General features: G+C 48.1%; 2 protein-coding genes across 9 annotated transcripts in view; one reads left to right on the top strand and one right to left on the bottom strand.

Moving 5' to 3' along the window:
* The window catches only part of LOC147684713 (uncharacterized), a 412180-nt gene that overhangs the window by 79157 nt on the left and 314268 nt on the right, over window positions 1-18755 (top strand). The window lies entirely within an intron of this gene.
* Window positions 1-18755, bottom strand: part of SUN1 (Sad1 and UNC84 domain containing 1) — a 316273-nt gene that overhangs the window by 291040 nt on the left and 6478 nt on the right. For all 8 annotated transcript variants that reach the window (XM_086940550.1, XM_086940554.1, XM_086940551.1 and 5 more), the window contains exon 2: window positions 15457-15551. In XM_086940550.1, the coding sequence (XP_086796676.1) occupies window positions 15457-15533 (77 nt within the window). In that variant the 5' untranslated portion in view covers window positions 15534-15551. The remainder of the gene's footprint in view (window positions 1-15456; window positions 15552-18755) is intronic.

Genomic DNA, 18755 nt, shown 5'->3' with positions numbered 1-18755 from the left:
AAAGCAACGAAGGTGAGCTTCGGCAAACGTAGATATGCTATGCGTAAGCGGCACGCGATACTTAGTGAAGGGCCCCCACCCTCTGAGAACCGACTATGCGAGTCATTAGACGATAGAATAAAGAGAACCGAGCGCTTAAAACTAACATCGATGACAAACAGAGGGGTCACAGGAGTGTAAAGCATGAGTATCACGTTAGTAACAAAGGCGTCTTAACATGTTTTTGTAGCCAATTACCAGTTAGTTAAAACATAACAGAACGTGTGAATTAAGATGTTTTGATAGCGAATTGTTACATTGTAGATTTTTTCGTTCATTTGTAGACGTTCCCTGATGAAGGTGTTTGTATTCACCGAAATGCATTGGAACAAACAGGATTGTTGCTACACGTTATGAACTAAAGATAAAATTTGAAATATAATTTATTTTGAACAATATAAACTTTCGTTTGAAGTCTTCTTTGGATTATAACTTCAGCTGTAAGTATACAGCAATTGATACTGGTGCCATGGGAGACACACCTATGGGCTCATAGGTGTGCAACTAGTTAGTTCTAACACATACACTCCAGGAGGGGAGTGATTTCCATGCCAGCACGGTAAAAGTTTTGAATAAAAAGGCGGTGCACGTCCCTTTCCCACAAAGCGTTCATTCCATCTGGACCTGATATCGACCCATTTCTGTGGACAGCCCCTGGCTACATAGACGGTCTTCTCATGGAGCATGCACCAGTCCATGTCAGTTTTCCAGGGACCAAGTTTCGGAGGCCCCACAGCCTAGCAATATTCCTTTTCGCTATTGCAAAGCCCAGTGTGGCCCAGTTCCTCCCACAAGGTGACGGATCAGTGGGCTCCCATATATTCAATAGACACCTCTTCGCCTCAACCCTTAGTTCCACCTTCCACACCTCCCGCAAGCACTGGTGTATCCGCTGCCAATAAATCTGGAGCAATGTACATTCCCATATAATGTGGAAGAATGTCCCTACCTCTACATATCCCTTCCGGCAAAGCCCGTCCGCACTGCGGCCCATCAGTTGCAATCTTGTCCGTGAGATTTAGACTCAATGGAAAATTTTCATCTGAATCAGACGAAGTCTGGCTGATATGGCCACTTCCTTAGGGGACGCTAGCGCACTTTTCCACTCTTCCTTGTCTATTTCCAACCCATCTGATTCCCGCTTTCTTTTAAGGGATTGTAATACGTCTGGGGAATTGTTCATATTTTTTTTGTATGTGTGGGAGATGGCGTGTTCGGGGAGGTAGCCATCCAGTAATCTGTCCTCCAGGGGGAATGAGGCTGGGGGAAGAGTCCCTGGGGGGGGATGTTGGATTGGAGGGAGTGTCGGACCTGCAGGTAACGGTAATGTTCTGTTTGTGCAAGCTCATATTATGCTGGAGGGAGGCGAAGGACACCACACTCCCGGAACCCCATAGGTCTTTTATGTGGGAGATCCCAATCAAGTCCCAATTGAGGAACCCATTGGTGCGATTTGGGGTACACAGTCGTTCGGAAGCCCATAACGGGGTAGCCATAAAGAGTATCGGCCCAGCCCAATTTTCGTTGCACTATATGCCAGATTTGTACTGAGTGTTTGGTGGGCCCGGTAAGCGGGTACCTGCCAGGCCCAGAAAACGCCGCCTCATAGTTCCCCCCAGGTAAAAGCCACCGATCCATTCCGTACCCCGGATCATTACCGTCGCAGTACGTGCCTTGATTGATGGGCGCAAGATGCGCAGCCCAATAGTATTTACGAATGTCCGGGAGCGCTATGCCTCCATCAAACCGGCCCAACGTCAGCTTCTGGAGGTAGATACGAGGCGCCCGGCCCATAATAGCCCTCTGAGCGTGGTTTAGAGAGATGTAAAATACGACTGCGGCACCAGATCAGGGCGATTCTGCAGGGCACACAAAAATCTCGGCAGCGGCATCATTCTAAATATTGACGCCCTGCCCAGTAGGGACAACGGGAGTTTCTGTCAGGAGGTCGAGTCCCTCTTAAACCGTTGCAGAGGTGGCAGGAGATTCTTCTCGTACCGGGTGACCGCATCTTTGGAAACAAAAACCCCCTCGGTATTTAAACCCATCTGTGGCGATCTTAATCGGGCCATTACGGGGTACCGTCAGAGGGTCGCCGTGAAGGACATACATTACAGACTTGCCCCAGTTTATATTGTATCCGGAGTTCCTCCCGAAACTAGTAAAGATGTCCATGGCCTCCATAAGTGACTTGCGAGGGCTCACGAGGTATAGAAGGATGTCATCCGCGTAAAGAGATATCCTGTCCTCCCAACCGTCCGCCCAGCGGAGCCCCTTTATAGAAAGGTCTTGTCTAATCCAGGCAGCCAATGGCTCCAGAGACAGGGCAAAAAGCAGAGGCGAGAGGGGACACCCCTGTCGCGTCCCTCTCGCCAAACCAAAGACCTCGGAAATCTTATTGTTAACAGTGACCTGGGCCAGGGGCCCAGAGTAGAGGAGACGCGCCCACCCTATGAACTCTGGACCAAAGCCCAATTTCCAAAGGACCGCCAAAATATATGGCCATTCCAGGGTATCAAAAGCCATGGCGGCATCTAGTGATACCACCATTGCATCCTCCCGAATGGTGTGGCAGCGCCCCAGCACACCGTGGACCCGACGGAGATTAAGTGCAGTATTGCGGTGTGGCATAACCAACTGGTCCGGATGAACCAGCGTCGGCAGGACTGGCCGGAGCCTATTGGCGAGAACCTTAACCAGGATCTTTGGTTTCGGCGTTCAGCAGAGAAAGAGGCCTATAGGAGGCACATGAGTTTTTGGGTTTGCCATCCTTCGTGATGGCGACAATGGTGGCTATACGTTGGTCTCTCTGCAACATTCCCTGCTCCTTGCTTTCCTCAAACATCCGCTTAAGATATGGGCTGAGGCCGTCAGATTTGAGCTTATAAAATGCAATGGGAAGCCCATTGGGTCCCATGGCTTTTCCCAAACTGAGATCACAGATGGTTCGACCCAGCTCTTCAGCAGAAAGCGGAGCTTCCAAGGTCTCCTTCTCTTCTGCTGTGAGGGCAGGCATGTGGATGCCTGCCAACAAGTCGACAGAGTCCTCCTCAGGCCGGTTTGACCCTCTACTATAGACCTTTCGGTAGTGCCGCTCAAATCCCTTAACCTCACGAGGTTTGGTAATGACTGTTCCCATTTCAGTCTTAAGTTCCGCCACCACTTACTGCACCTGTTCCTTTTTATCCAACCATGCTATGAGCTTGCCTGCCTTGTCTCCCTGGTCGTAAATCCTACCTTCGCTATCTCTAAGAACGGTTTTAGCAGCGTCAGTGGCCAGCGCCTTATACTCAGGCCTTTTGAGTTGCAACTGGTGGGCTATCGCCGGATCTCCCTCGGCAAGCAACGCTGCCTCCAGGTCCTGCAAATCTCCCTCCAGTTTGACCAGCTGCGCCTCCCGCTCCTTGCGACGGCCCGCAAACTCCGAGAGGGCCTCCCCTCTCAGTACTGTTTTAAACGCCTCCCATAAAACCACCGAGGAGTCCACTGTACCATCATTAGCCTCAAAATATCGGTCAATCGCCAGCGTGAGAGCTTTACGCATGCCTGCATTAGAGATACCAGGCATTGATCTGCGCTATACTTCCCCTCCCCCAGTCGGTCTCAGATAGTAAGATGGACCAGCAGGGGGGAGTGGTCCGAGATACCCCGCGCTAAGTGTGTGGCTTCATGAACGGCGGTGCCGTGCTGTAAAGCTGTGAATATGTAGTCCAAGCGGGAGAATGAACGGTGAGGACCTGAAAAAAAGGTGTATTGTCTGTCGTTGAGGTATTTGAAACGCCAAAGGTCAGTAAGGCCGAACGTCTCAACGAAGTCACCTAACCATGTCTGACCGGAACGTATGTCCCTTGGAGGATGCCTGTCACAGTGCCCTGAGATCACAGCGTTAAAATCGCCCCCCACAAAAAGTTGCCCATCCGGAAGGGAGAGGAGTAACTTTCCTAGATCCTGAAAAGATTGTGTTTGAAGCCCGGGCTGTAACTAGTAACCAGGTTCACCCTACGGCCCTCCCATTTACCCGAGATGGCAGCATGGCGACCCAGTGTATCTGAGTCTGTATGGTCTAAGACGAAGGGAAAGCCATGTCATACCATGATGCCCACCCCGCCGGACCCAGAAGTAAAACCAGCATGAATTACTGGGGAGTACCCGAATCTGTTAAGCGCATGGCAAGTGTTTCCCAGTAGATGGGTCTCCTGCAGGAGTACTACGTCCGGTAGGTGTTGTTTAATAAATTGTAGTACTATGGTTCTCTTGAGTTTATCCCCCAGCCCGTTGACATTCCAACTCCAAATCCTGAGGCTTTTATCCCACCTCATTGTGGTATACATTGTGAACTGCGCTAAAAGCCCTGAAGCTCCTGGTACAATGCTCTAATATAATCACCTCAATCAGCTGTGACAACACAAAACAGTTCCATGCCGAACGTTCCCCAACCCCTCCCACCATCCCCTCCCCGCAACTCCAGTTCCCCCCACTCCACCTCTCCCCAACCCCACACCCTGCTGCCCTGCTCCGTAGGTTCAGAACTACCCACATCCCCAATTAGCAGGGTTCCTTTCGACCCAAGTGGAAAGGAGAAGAAAGTAGCAGAGAAAACCCCCTGCCCTCCTTCCTATCAGTACCTCCCTTGTACGGTGCGTGAACCAGCCCAACCCAAGCCGCCGCCCCCCTCCTGCCTTTTATTTTTAATTATATTTTTATTCCGTCCCATCTATGAAGCAACACTTTCTGCCCATAAAGGCCAGAAGCATACATTTTTTTATATAAAACAAATAGCTCCAGGAACTGAAACAGACCACCAGAAGGATGACACACTCTCCTATTAAAATGAATTTTGATCTTCTCAACCAGATTCCTTCCTTAAGGTTAAGCCTAGCGTTCTAGGCTATTTAATTTAACAAACCCAAACAAGAAAGAATCACTGTGATTTGCCAAGAACAACAAGCAGGAAATAGTACAAACATGGCTCAATAACATGAACCTGGATGGCTTCAAACCCCCAATACAGAACTCGAGTAATCGAGAGCATGGGCTAATGTATAGTGAAGCTGAAAGATCCACCTCAACTGAGATGTGTCCATCAAGCCTCCTCATCGGTACTGGAGGGGTCAGAATAGCTGGCACTGAGCATTTTCAGAGGAGGCTGAAAAGTCCACCTGAGGAGTGACTCACAAGGCAAAGACATCCAGGACTACCTCCAGGAGAAGAGGCACAGATAACGTGGGCTCAGGTTGTCAGCCCCGACATTCAGACAGAAGTGGCCATATCCCATACCAACAGAACCAGGTCAAGAAAGGCCTCATTAAAGGGGAGTAGCGATTCAGAAGATGTGGTAGAAACCTGGAGGGCCTCAGTGAAAACATTGATCTTTAACGGAGGACAGAGACAACTCCAGAACTTCGTTGCCATGACCTCAGGAGTGGAAGGCTGGAAGGAGAACTCAACTTCTATTTCATTAGAGTTAAACAAGGCTACTGTCCAAAATAAGGCTATCAATTTCTGCAGCTGGGTCAACAGGACCCTAGTTCAATCCCTCTCCAGGTTCATACAGATTTAGGTGATCTGACTCGGACCTGAAAAGATGGTGCCGAACGTGCTCGTAGAGAGAAAGAATCCTTGCAATATAAACTGAGGGCCTTATTCGTGGATATTTGCAGATCTACAGGGGTACTAGCTCTGAACAATGAGCCAGTAGTGGAGCAGAAGTTGGTGCCGGCGGAGTTCCTGAAGGTGAGGAGACTGCCCTGTACCTCTGGGCCAGCGCAAAGAGAGTGACCTGGCAAGCGGTGAAGGGTCGAGGCTGAATGACAGAGGTCAGTATGAATGGCATGAACATAAGCATGCCGTTCGGATCAATGGAACCCAAAGGGCACCCCAGATGGGTTTGCGGCCTTGGAGAAGTTTCCAAAACACAGCGTTATGAAACACAGCTGGATTCAAACCAGAGGTCAAGAAGTCTGGATAAGCAGGTACAGGGGCTGGAGGCTGGGCCAGTTTAGCCACAACTCAGAGCTGAATCCACCAACGTGGCTGGTTCATGTGGCGGTTGGAGGCAGACAAAAACGAACTCCAGCTTTGAGGATTAAGATCCTGTGGGAGTTGGAAGGCACCTGGGTGACTTACCTTTCGTAAATCTGTGCTTCTTCCGTCTGCTCAAGGAATGAGAGGAGTAGGGGACCTCTAGTGGGCCCAGGGAGTGCCGTCTGCATCTTTTCATTGCAGACCCATGCCCTGAAACGTTTTCCTCCCCTCCCTCTCCTCAATTGCCTGGAGGTGCTTATTGAGGAAAGACTCAAATTACAGTGTCCATGGTCTAGCCCCAGTAATCACAGGCAGATCGTATGGGGGTCTTTAATGGTCATCTATTGCTCGCAGTCTCTACAGGACTTAAATTTCAAACGCTTTGGAGGCGACATCCTAGCACTGCACTTGTTTACGCTCATTTCGGTTTAAGTAATGTGCCGCAGTGCAAAACACTCAGGGCGGTTCCAGATCAGAGTGGAAAGCGCTGAAAAAATGAAGTGATGGCGTTGTGCCGGGGTGGGCATCATAGAACTTCAGTGATGTACCCAAGCATTGCTTAAGGCACCAGCACACAGCCTACATCCCCAACCGGCATCCAAGAGCTTTGAAGTTTTTAGATCCAGGTTGAAGCCATGATAATTAATTTCAACGGGTGAAGAACCTGCAGGTAGAGGTATCAGTCAGAAAAGCCTACTGGTATTGTAACTAGAAGGCTGCACAGTGCTCATGAAGAAAAAGTATACTCTGCTTCACTACTGTAGACTTGCATTGCCATGTAAAAATCAACACAATGGTTATACATACTCGATTTGTAGTCTACAGCTGCTGCAATACCCAAGAAGCTTGGCTCACGCGTTCAACTATATACAAATAAATATACATCACTGGTACGGGAACAGAACATGCACCAGCATGACACACAGGGAAAATACAGGTGGAGCAAAACATACAAGGGCCAATTCAAAACTTGAGAAGAGATGCACAGGTGAGACATGTATCTGTTTAAACAGGTAACCTTCAGAACGCACTGCTGCAAAATAAAAAATAATTACAATCACATGGAATTCAGGAAGCCAGTCAAAAAGTGTCAGTTTCCAAACATCTTCTCTACGATAGACCATCGAACTCAGATTTCATTTATGAAGAAGGAATCAATCACCCACACAAAGCGGATATGTAACAGCAAAGATGACTGTAACCATCACCCTACTCTCTGCATGCTTACGTGAAGTTAAAAGCTAGCATTGGCACAATAGGAGTGCCTCTCTACTTCTCAAGCAGGACATAAACTACTTCTACATCCGACACATTTCCATCAACAAAACACAACAAAAGGAGCAGCGTGCTTTAAAGCCCACCAGGAAGCACATAGGGAATTTGTCACAAATTATAAGCGCCATTGAAAGGCTGCTACAATAAAATTAGTACTAGGCTTGTAGAGGTCAAAATCCTACCCACATGCTTTCAAGTTAAAGAGGAAGGTAACTGTATTTCATCTTGCTAATATTGATGTTTATTTGGTTATTAATAGGCCTGGGCGGTAAATTCCGTTCTGCTTGCGGAACTTGGGTAATTTCTCGAGGGAACGCGGAATTGCCAAAAATTCCGCAATCAGCGGCTTCGCAGAGTTTTTTGGCTTGTTCGCGCTTTCAAAATGCGTGATCGGGAGATATTTCCCACGAGCACGCGAACAGAGTTCGCGAAGAGGAAAAAAGCATCACAAACGGGCAGAACAAGCACTTCCGCGTGTTCGCAGTACTGTGCGTGCTCGCGGAGATTTTTTAGCTTTTTGTGGAGCGTGGCGTAGCGCGACTACGCAAATTCCGCCGACCCCTAGTTATTAAGTGCTACCGATTTTGGCAAATAACAGAACCATGGCACAGGGACCGGAGTGATGTTCCAAGTACCACAAAAATGTTGTCAAACGCTCTAAGCCTAGCTTTGACCCGGGTTTTCATGGTGCAATGTAGTCACTAGCTCTCTTGTATCCCATCAGATGCAAACAAAAGCAGAATGCAAGAAAAGATATGGGTCAGTTACACAGAGTCAGATAAAACATAAAAGGGGACAGGAAAAAGGATGAAGTGATTTTGCACCATAATGTTATGGTCATACTCACCAGATGTAAAAAAATACAAATATTCTTAGTTTGGAGTTTTCTGGAGCAAAAAAAGTAACTCTCTTAGCAATCATATGATCTAAAGACCCAGGAACACAAGAGAAGAAAGGAAGATACACCAAGACTCATTGAGAAAGAAGGACAACAGAGGAGATGAGAACCCTGCATTGAAGTGAATAAGGAAGAGAAAAACATCAACAAGATTAAAAGGGGGTCAAGCGAATGCCACTAGAAGCAAGAGAACGGCTAGGACATAGAGTAATTAAAAGGAAGATAAAAGGAAGAAAGGCAAAAACAGGGGAAGGACTAGGTAATAGCGAAGGACTGGACATAAGAGACAACTAATCTTATTCAAACAGAAAACAGACTTCGGTCTAAATAAATCCTCAAAACCAGACAAGAAGGTACCCGAATAGAAGGCACTGAGAGGGCGCACTAATTGAAATCGTGTTATATAAGCCTCCATTAACGTCAGAAATTAAATAAAGAGAAAAAATACAAATGTTAAATGGAGAAAGAAGTTCATCTGTCTGATACAATCAGATTGTTTAGCAGATGTTTCAAGCACTGAATGTACAAACTATTAGCTTGAATTCTTCTGGTGCTGAAGACTTGGTGAGAGAAATCCTAGCGTGGAGGGATGTGCTTTATATCAAGATGTACTAATTACAGATTGGGCAGTAGTGCTCAGCAACATTTATGAATCAAAGAATGAACCCACTTTAAACAAGCATTAGAAATGCAATAGGTCTCGCAGCATTAGAGTTAGTGCTTTTAGAATTGTTTATGGGTTTTTTTGTAAATCTTTAGCATGAGGTTGAGGGTGAGTGAGGGTGAGGGAGTGAGGGTGAGGCTGAGGGGTTGAGGGTGAGGGTGAGTGAGGGGTTGAGGGTGAGGGGTTGAGGGTGAGTGAGGGTGAGGGGTTGAGGGTGGGTGAGGGGTTGAGGGTGAGGGGGTGAGGGTGAGTGAGGGTGGGTGAGGGTGAGTGAGGGTGGGTGAGGGTGAGTGAGGGTGGGTGAGTGTGAGTGAGGGTGAGTGTGGGTGAGTGTGGGTGAGTGTGGGTGAGGGTGAGGGATTGAGGGTGAGGGGTTGAGGGTGAGGGGTTGAGGGTGAGGGGGTGAGGGGTTGAGGGTGAGTGAGGGTGAGTGAGGGTGAGTGAGGGTGAGGGAGGGGTTGAGGTTGAGGGGTTGAGGGTGAGTGGGGGTGAGTGAGGGTGAGGGGTTGAGGGTGAGTGAGGGTGAAGGTGAGTGAGGGTGAGTGAGGGTGGGTGAGTGTGAGTGAGGGTGAGGGTGGGTGAGTGTGAGTGAGTGTGAGTGTGGGTGAGGGATTGAGGGTGAGGCGTTGAGGGTGAGGGGGTGAGGGGTTGAGGGTGAGGGGTTGAGGGTGAGGTGTTGAGGGTGAGGGGTTGAGGGTGAGGGGTTGAGGGTGAGGGGTTGAGGGTGGGTGAGGGGTTGAGGGTGGGTGAGGGGTTGAGGGTGGGTGAGGGGTTGAGAGTGAGTGAGGGTGAGGGTGAGTGAGGGTGAGGGGTTGAGGGTGAGTGGGGGTGAGTGAGGGTGAGTGAGGGTGAGGGGTTGAGGGTGAGTGAGGGTGAGGGGTTGAGGGTGAGTGAGGATGAGGGGTTGAGGGTGGGTGAGGGTGAGTGAGGGTGAGTGTGAGTGAGGGTGAGTGAGGGTGAGTGAAGGTGGGTGAGGGTGAGGGGTTGAGGGTGATTGAGGGTGAGGCGTTGAGGGTGAGTGAGGGTGAGGGGTTGAGGGTGAGTGAAGGTGAGGGTGAGGGTGAGGGAGGTTGAGGGGTTGAGGGTGAGTGGGGGTGAGGGAGGTTGAGGGGTTGAGGGTGAGTGGGGGTGAGTGAGGGTGAGGGGTTGAGGGTGAGTGAGGGTGGGTGAGTGAGGGTGAGGGTGAGGGTGGGTGAGTGTGAGTGTGGGTGAGGGATTGAGGGTGAGGGATTGAGGGTGAGGGGTTGAGGGGTTGAGGGTGAGGGGTTGAGGGTGAGGGGTTGAGGGTGGGTGAGGGGTTGAGGGTGGGTGAGGGGTTGAGGGTTGGTGAGGGGTTGAGAGTGAGTGAGGGGTTGAGAGTGAGTGAGGGTGAGTGGGGGTGAGTGGGGGTGAGTGAGGGTGAGTGAGGGTGAGTGAGGGTGAGTGAGGGTGAGTGGGGGTGAGTGAGGGTGAGGGGTTGAGGGTGAGTGAGGGTGAGGGGTTGAGGGTGAGTGAGGGTGAGGGGTTGAGGGTGAGGGGTTGAGGGTGAGGGGTTGAGGGTGGGTGAGGGGTTGAGGGTGGGTGAGGGGTTGAGGGTGGGTGAGGGGTTGAGGGTGGGTGAGGGGTTGAGAGTGAGTGAGGGTGAGGGTGAGTGAGGGTGAGGGGTTGAGGGTGAGTGGGGGTGAGTGAGGGTGAGTGAGGGTGAGGGGTTGAGGGTGAGTGAGGGTGAGGGGTTGAGGGTGAGTGAGGGTGAGGGGTTGAGGGTGAGTGAGGATGAGGGGTTGAGGGTGGGTGAGGGTGAGTGAGGGTGAGTGTGAGTGAGGGTGAGTGAAGGTGGGTGAGGGTGAGGGGTTGAGGGTGAGGCGTTGAGGGTGAGTGAGGGTGAGGGGTTGAGGGTGAGTGAAGGTGAGGGTGAGGGTGAGTGAGGTTGAGGGTGAGTGGGGGTGAGTGAGGGTGAGGGGTTGAGGGTGAGTGAGGGTGAAGGTGAGTGAGGGTGAGTGAGGGTGGGTGAGTGTGAGTGAGGGTGAGGGTGGGTGAGTGTGAGTGAGTGTGAGTGTGGGTGAGGGATTGAGGGTGAGGGGTTGAGGGTGAGGGGTTGAGGGTGAGGGGTTGAGGGTGGGTGAGGGGTTGAGGGTGGGTGAGGGGTTGAGGGTGGGTGAGGGGTTGAGGGTGGGTGAGGGGTTGAGGGTGGGTGAGGGGTTGAGAGTGAGTGAGGGTGAGGGTGAGTGGTTGAGGGTGAGTGGGGGTGAGTGAGGGTGAGTGAGGGTGAGGGGTTGAGGGTGAGTGAGGGTGAGGGGTTGAGGGTGAGTGAGGATGAGGGGTTGAGGGTGGGTGAGGGTGGGTGAGGGTGAGTGAGGGTGAGTGAGGGTGAGGGGTTGAGGGTGAGGGGGTGAGGGGGTGAGGGTGAGGGGGTGAGGGTGAGGGGGTGAGGGTGAGTGAGGGTGAGGGGTTGAGGGTGAGGGTGAGTGAGGGTGAGTGAGGGTGAGTGAGAGTGAGGGTGAGTGAGGGTGAGGGGTTGAGGGTGAGTGAGGGTGAGGGGTTGAGGGTGAGTGAGGATGAGGGGTTGAGGGTGGGTGAGGGTGAGTGAGGGTGGGTGAGGGTGAGTGAGGGTGAGTGAGGGTGAGGGGTTGAGGGTGAGGGGGTGAGGGGGTGAGGGGGTGAGGGTGAGGGGGTGAGGGTGAGTGAGGGTGAGGGGTTGAGGGTGAGGGTGAGTGAGGGTGAGTGAGGGTGAGTGAGAGTGAGGGTGAGTGAGAGTGAGGGTGAGTGAGGGGTTGAGGGTTACACAAGGGAGCATTCGTATTATAGCTGCATTAGTACCTGCAGTGAAGGGAAGTGATTCTCAGCGTCCTCTGGATAATAGGACCATTTTACTAGATGAGCTGGGTTTCGCCTCAAGAGGAAAGCTGGAGCAGTTGCTGATGTTTCACAGTCAAGTACAGTATTTTATGGGGCGATCTACTGCAATGCTCAACCAAGTCACTCTAGATGTATTTATTTTTTTTAAACCCTTTTGTTCCGGCAAGCATTTTCCTGTTAGAAACTCCTCCTAAATCGAAGTTTTAAAAATGTCGTTAAACCCACAGAAAATCCGGAAGCTGCTCAGCACTGATTGGTAGCGTAATCCTGCTTAATAATTCGACATTCCAAAACAAAAGCAATGCACAACATAGAGGTACAGTATAAAAACATGTGCAGATAAAACAAGGTGCATAATGTTTGCACGATGGTAGCTTCACTCAAGCAGGCACTTCAGTCTGTTAAAACAATCATTACTACACAGAACTCTGCAAATCTTTAAGGAAGGCAAGAACATACATAATATTTATGTAAGTAAGTGGACTATCAGGACTAGAAAGTTCCGCCTACTGACTACTGCATCTCCTCATTTCAAAACTTAAATTCTGAAACATTAAATAACTGTTAAACATTTAGTTAGTTTTGTTAAGGAGCGGCTATGAAAACAGTTTAGATTTGTTGTGGCATTAACTAGTTTCACTTTTCCAAAGCCTTAGGAATACAAATGCGTGAGTCTACAATATATGAGACTAGTTGTCTAACACTTAGCAGGCCTCGAGTGACTAACTCAGACACTGCAAGGACTAACGCGAGCTACCATATTCCTGGTACTTCTTTAAGGATCACGTAATGTCGGCAGTAAAATAGTTCTTTGGGGATGAGAGATGTCCTTGAAAATAACAGGAACGCCGCTCAAATAGTTTTACTCCCGTTAATCTATGGGCGGGCTCAACATTTCGTCTGCAAGACAGTGGCATGATGCTAGAGTAAAAATAGACGCTGACTCTCTCGTGGGGACAAGACTGACCAGCATATTTACCGGCTCTGCACAGGGCCATGATCTGCTACCGGTCCCGAGTAAGAATTGCACAAAGACCCTAGAAGATTGTGGCAACTAGTTGGTCAAGCCATTCACGCCACCGGTAGCAGAAGCCGTCGTGCAGCTTGGTCACAAGCTAGTTACAAAACTATATATCGGTACCTGAAATAAAGTAAGCTATATTAAAAGTTAACAAGCAATTGAGGCTTGACTTACCGTAATACAGGCTACACGTTGAGAGGTGCGCACGCCTACAAATCTTCAGGGCTGAAGGCGGTAAACTGTTGAGGAGGGGGGAGGAGAGATGCGACACGGCGGGAGGGGGCGGTGCGGCTCAAATAAACAAACAAGCCGGAGGGAAGAGAGGGGAGGGGGGAGGAGAAATGCGACACGGCGGGAAGGGGAGGGGGCGGAGCGGGTCAAATCAACAAACAAGCCGGAGGGAAGAGAGGGGAGGGGGGAGGAGAAATGCGACACGGCGGGAAGGGGAGGGGGCGGAACAGGGGAGGGGGCGGAGAGGGGACATGCACGCGCCCGTGACTTTTAAGGTCAATGCGCATGCGCATAAGCTTAATGCGCATGCGCATTGACCTTAAAAGTCACGGGCACTGCAAGGAATCGCCACGATTCCTTGCAGTGCAGATAAAGTGTGGATAACTCGCAATACTCTCGCCTTGCTCGATGCGCATGCGCATCGACAGGCGAGACCTAAAAAGGGACTGGATCTGGAAAGTTCAGTTCCAGGTCTCTGAAACAACCTGTAGTGTAGCTTAGACCTTTGGTTTTCAACCTCCATCACAGTGGTTTAAAATTCCCGGTTTTGTGTTCAGCAGAGTGCCTGGGTTGTTCAGCTTTGACAAACTTTCAAGGTGAGCCACTTTATCTGTGGTGTTTGCTTCTAGAAGTAGGAGAGTGGTCATTGTACATTCCCAATATCAATGCTAATTTCATATTAAGGCATCAAACAAGGAAAGAAAACCGAAGACAAGACTTGTCAAGCTATGTACCTAGTATGTGGAGTAGCACCCTCCCGACCTCTGCCAAGCTTACTATCCACTTCTAAGTGGTGCTGAAAATGTAATCTTTTCAGAGCAAACCTCATTCATCAATGATGGTGAAACGCGACTTCCTAGGAACCAGTCAAGAAAACTCAATTGGCTCCCCTAATTCATCCTTCCCTGCTTAGATCATTGTCTCTTTCGCCATCCAATTACCATGTCCAAGATCATTTTGTTCCTACTTGAACTTTTGCTATGCCTGCTGCAATACTTCATACAGTAGTGTCAATGAGAGGACTTTCTACAGTCATAATCATGTGTACAGACAAGTGTTTTACAGTTGTGCAAGTTTGACTCCAAAGAGAGGAGCAAAGTACAGAAACCACAGAAGTAGGTACACTATTGCGTGTAAATCCGTTTACTAACTAAAATAATTAGATGTAGACAGGTGTCGGTGTGCATGTGGGCCTTCAGCCCAAAACAGAAAACTGGGGATTTTAAAGGCCATTTGTTTGTTGCTTCTTGTATAAGGCTAACACATGGTTTCAAAGCATTGCTTGGCAGAGTTACAGGAGAATCGCAGATATTAAATAACCCAAAAAAGTAATACTGTCATAGGAAATACTATGGCAGCAACTTGAGATGAACTGGCAGCTCTCCTGAATCGCACAGGGGCAAGTGAAATCCAGAACAAATGTAGTGTTGGGCTGAATAAGAGCATTTATTAGAGGCAGAGTTCCAAAGCAAGTTAGAAGGTAAACACAATAATTACAAAATACTATTTATTGGCTTGCTTAGGATTTTTGAGATGAACGTTCGTCAGCTTGCCACACAACACTTGAATGGTCCCTAATCTGCGTTTTAATTAACAATAGACAAATCTACCACAACAGAACGCACTACAATGTCGTTCATTCATGTACAGCCAAAGTTATAAAAGCACCAAGTGTAAACGGCTGTGCCAAGCAGGAATAGTTATTACAACACTGGATAGGAGCTACTGAGTGAAGTGAGGGAATTTACTTTTCCCCATCACAGGCACAGAGGGCATCCAGACGGTGTCTATGAATCCCTGAAGATCCCTAGCACACCTCTCCGGAACACCTCTAACACATTACAGGACTAGGCCTCCAGCCTACGGTGGAAACATAGTTGCCTGCTTTGGCACTTACAGGCAGTATTAGGCTATACCAAGGGCCTAACGTTTTCTTTAATAAGAGTTACTTATGTTCAATTAAACTCATCTAAACTAGTCACATTATAAGTGTTGTAATAGTGACTTCATCAGCCAGGATTATATTCGCGGCCAACATATGCAAAATTACTAACAATGACCATCTCAGCGCATCAGGAGTGGTTACCAGCAGAAACGTAAAAATGGCAATCTTAGTAATAAGTCGTTTCCCCCCCTTCACCACCCCCCCCCCCCCCCCCGACGCCACATGGATTATCAATCAAATATATATTAAACATTTGGCCATTTTTCTCCAAACTACGATTTTTTATAATACACAGTTTTTCGTGTCAAATACATATATTTTTCAATGTTAGGACACATTATATAATATGTTACGCCCATGTGGCTCCCCGTTCCAAAGCCCAAAAGTCACTGTTTAAAATGTAGCAAGTTGCGTCAATGCTCCGAGTTTCTGTTAAGCAAATCAAACATCACAATACCAGCATTTCTTAAAATATTAAAGTTCTGTGCTGATCAAGCAAAAGTCAAAACAACCATTCATCTCACCTGAGTGCATATGTATAGCCAGTGTTGTCTGGCGCGCACTGGGGTGGCGCATATGTGTGAAGATGTGAAAAATCCATGTTCCGTTTCAAACCATACTGCAAAGGTGGGAAATAAGAGTTGGCACTTAAATATCACTTTAAAAAAACATTCCTTGCATGCAAACTTGTGAAACGCGCCGATGGAAACAACGATTTTACTCATCAGAAGCAGCTAATAAATATTCACTGCTACTCAGTCTCCAGGGCACAAAAGCAAACCTCTGTCACCAAGAAAACTCATTTCTGCCCCAAGATGAATGATATGGCTGCTCCTCAATGTTCACAATCTCCCACTACAATACACAAAGAAAGCCGCAGTTTTTGCTCTGTGCGTTTTGATCACAATTAAAATGTAATTCTAACAAAATCTACTACACATTTTTTTTTAAATAACGTAACAGACTTAAAATAAGTTTACAGTGTGCCTCGATGTGCAGTGTGCCTCGAGGAGTGTAGAGCGGCCTCAAGGAGTGTAGAGTGCCTCAATGTACACAGCGCCTCAGTTTTCCCGTAGTGCTCACTTCGATTGGCCGAAGTCCCTCTCTGAAGCTACTACTATTATTACTGCTCAGGAAGCATGCACCCCTTCAAGAGAAAGGAGGGTTGTCCTAGAAAATGCGACCACCAAGTAGCAACGGTTTCTTTTACTCGTTTTTAAAGGCGGAACAGATCATCGGTTCCTGTAGATCGGCTGCACGGGTGTTCCTTGGGGGGATAGAAATACTCGACACACCCAGACAGCAACTGCGTATGAGTCACAAACATGCTTCAGCGAACTCAGGACGAGCCGAACAGCCTTGTGGATTTTCAAAGCTGCATCTCGGTTTACACAGAGCGGCTTACAAGTTTCCATTCACTCTGCGAGTCTATGGAGTGTTTAATGATACAGAGAAAACGAAAACATTCTCTACTTAACAATCACGTGAAATTCAAATACTCTACATTAGTTTGTAATTTGTCCGTGAAGTTGTTCAAATCACAGGTCAGGGAGTATGCAAAGAGGCTAAATGCTTCTTAGTCGGGCTCGCCAAAAAGACACAGAAAAGCGTGCGAGAGTTCACGGATGTGAGCGTTTGTGTGTACACAGATCGCAGTGACTTCCACACACAGCTGCTAACTATCAAGGTGCTGCCAACCCTTCCGAAACTCACCCAACTGATAACGTGCCACTTACCAACTAAAGTAGCCTCTAAGGGTGTTCAGGGTCAAACATTCTCTACCTCCACTGTGGGGCGTGTCTTTTCGGATACGTTACGACAGGCCAAAGTAACAAGGACTCAAGTTAGTAAAAACTATTTTTTGTGCATAGTGAAGTAAGTAATGCCTCCGAATTTTTGCTTGAATATAAAAAAAATGTTAATGTAAAAATTGTGACCAGATGGGTGCAAGAAGAGACAAAAGTCTTTGCACCGTGTGGACAACCATGTCCCAATTCATATTCTCGCTCATTAGACAGACATCTGCAAACCATCTGTAATTAGTCCATGGGATCACAGAGTTGCACCAGCAGAGCACAAGGCTCTTTGGGACTGGTTTACACTCAATGTAGAGGGGTGGGTGGCCCAACTTGCAACAGATTATCCTAGCAAGTTGCAAAGGCCCTTTAACCAGTGACAACAAGCGATTAGCAAACCTTTGTATAAAGTAGACTCGCTCCCATAACTGGAAAATCGCACTGCCCAACATCTGCGTGTGTTTGGTATATTATTTGTCTGAGAGTTGCTAACTGGTGTTCTGGGAGTGGATACTATGTATTCATCACAAGATGTAATCACTCCTCCAGACTGCCTTCTGTACATGACAATCTGCTCTAGCTTTCAGTCTGCAAATCCGTCTGAGACAACTGGGATTCGACATTAACATCTTGCCTCACCAATGCTGTGAAGAACAAAGGACTGATGGAAACCAGATTTGCAGCTTTTAGCAGCTCTGCCTGCATATCTGTCCAGCAGAAAGTTTACCCTACTTGGAGTGGCTAACCTCTCATTCTTAAAATCTACGCCCTGTTGCCATCAGTGGCTTCCTCCACTTAGTATAGCAGCGAGTTATTTATAGCTTACAATGATCCCACCATGGAAGTGCACACTATGCCCCTTGAATATAAATTCCAGCCACAGAGTGGTGTCCGCTACAAGTCTTCCTCAACTGAGAAAGCCCGGAAGAGGAAACATGCACTGGGAGGGTAGAGTTATGGATATTCAACATAGCACACCCTTTCATCGTCTCTAGCATCAGATCAGTTAACCACTGATTTGGTTTAGAATTGTCCCACCAGCTCATTTTAATCATCTGAACATCTGAGAAGCACAAATGCCCCAGAATAGAAAGAGATTTGATAAGAACAGGCCTCTGAAAGGTGCCAGTAACACCACACTTCCATCTCAAAACTAGAGACTAGCCTAGGACTTTGAAGGAAGCTCTGCTTCTATGACTTGGCACCGAAGAAGAGGAAGCTGTAATGCTGAGAGGTAGAGGCGAGCTGTTCCGTCACAAGGACAGGTGTGTGTGCAGGAAGTCAGCCCAGAGCCTCAAGAACGTAGCAGTTCAGTTAAATACATCTGAACCAATCGACATCTGATTCACCATAGGGTCTAAGACCTGCATGAGACACTTCAAGATTACAGATGTTGTCAGTGTACCTTACCCAAACCAGACCAACACTGGATTTTATAGAAACAGCCATCAGCCACTCTCTAGCCTAAGAGGGAAACTGACATTTTCATCCTTGGTTTTAGGGTAGTGTATTAAAGGCTGGTTAATCAGAATCCTGAACTTTCAGAGTCATTTTACAAGCCCTCATGCTTCTGAAGATATATTGCTGCAATGGCAAATGTACACCCTTAATGACCACAACAATATACCCGGGTCTAATACTTCTGGGGAAAAGATTAAATGATCTGCTGACAATCAATTTTTCAGACTGATACAAAAAGAGGAAATGACTTTAAGGGACGAGAACCCTCACCCACCCTGAGGTGGCATGCTTCATCATAGGGTTCCTCCAAAAACCACAGCATCGGTTATGGTGTGGGGTACAAACTCCTAAAATAGGAGGTGCTCCTGGTTGATTCTTGACCTACCCTATGTGGGTAAAAAGTGTGGATGAGCTGTGCAGATTGTTAAAGAGTGGTGAAGCTAAAACGGTCGCCTAGTCAGACACTAAACGCTATTCTAGTCTACTGTGGTCTGTACCCACTGGCCAGTAAATAATACTTGGCCTTTTTGTGAGTTATTAAATGTAGACCCTTGTACATGAATAAC

This window comes from Lissotriton vulgaris, chromosome 10 (genome assembly GCF_964263255.1).
Source record: "Lissotriton vulgaris chromosome 10, aLisVul1.2, whole genome shotgun sequence".
Classification (NCBI taxonomy): Eukaryota; Metazoa; Chordata; class Amphibia; order Caudata; family Salamandridae; genus Lissotriton; species Lissotriton vulgaris.
This window is presented reverse-complemented; position numbering and strand designations above follow the sequence as displayed.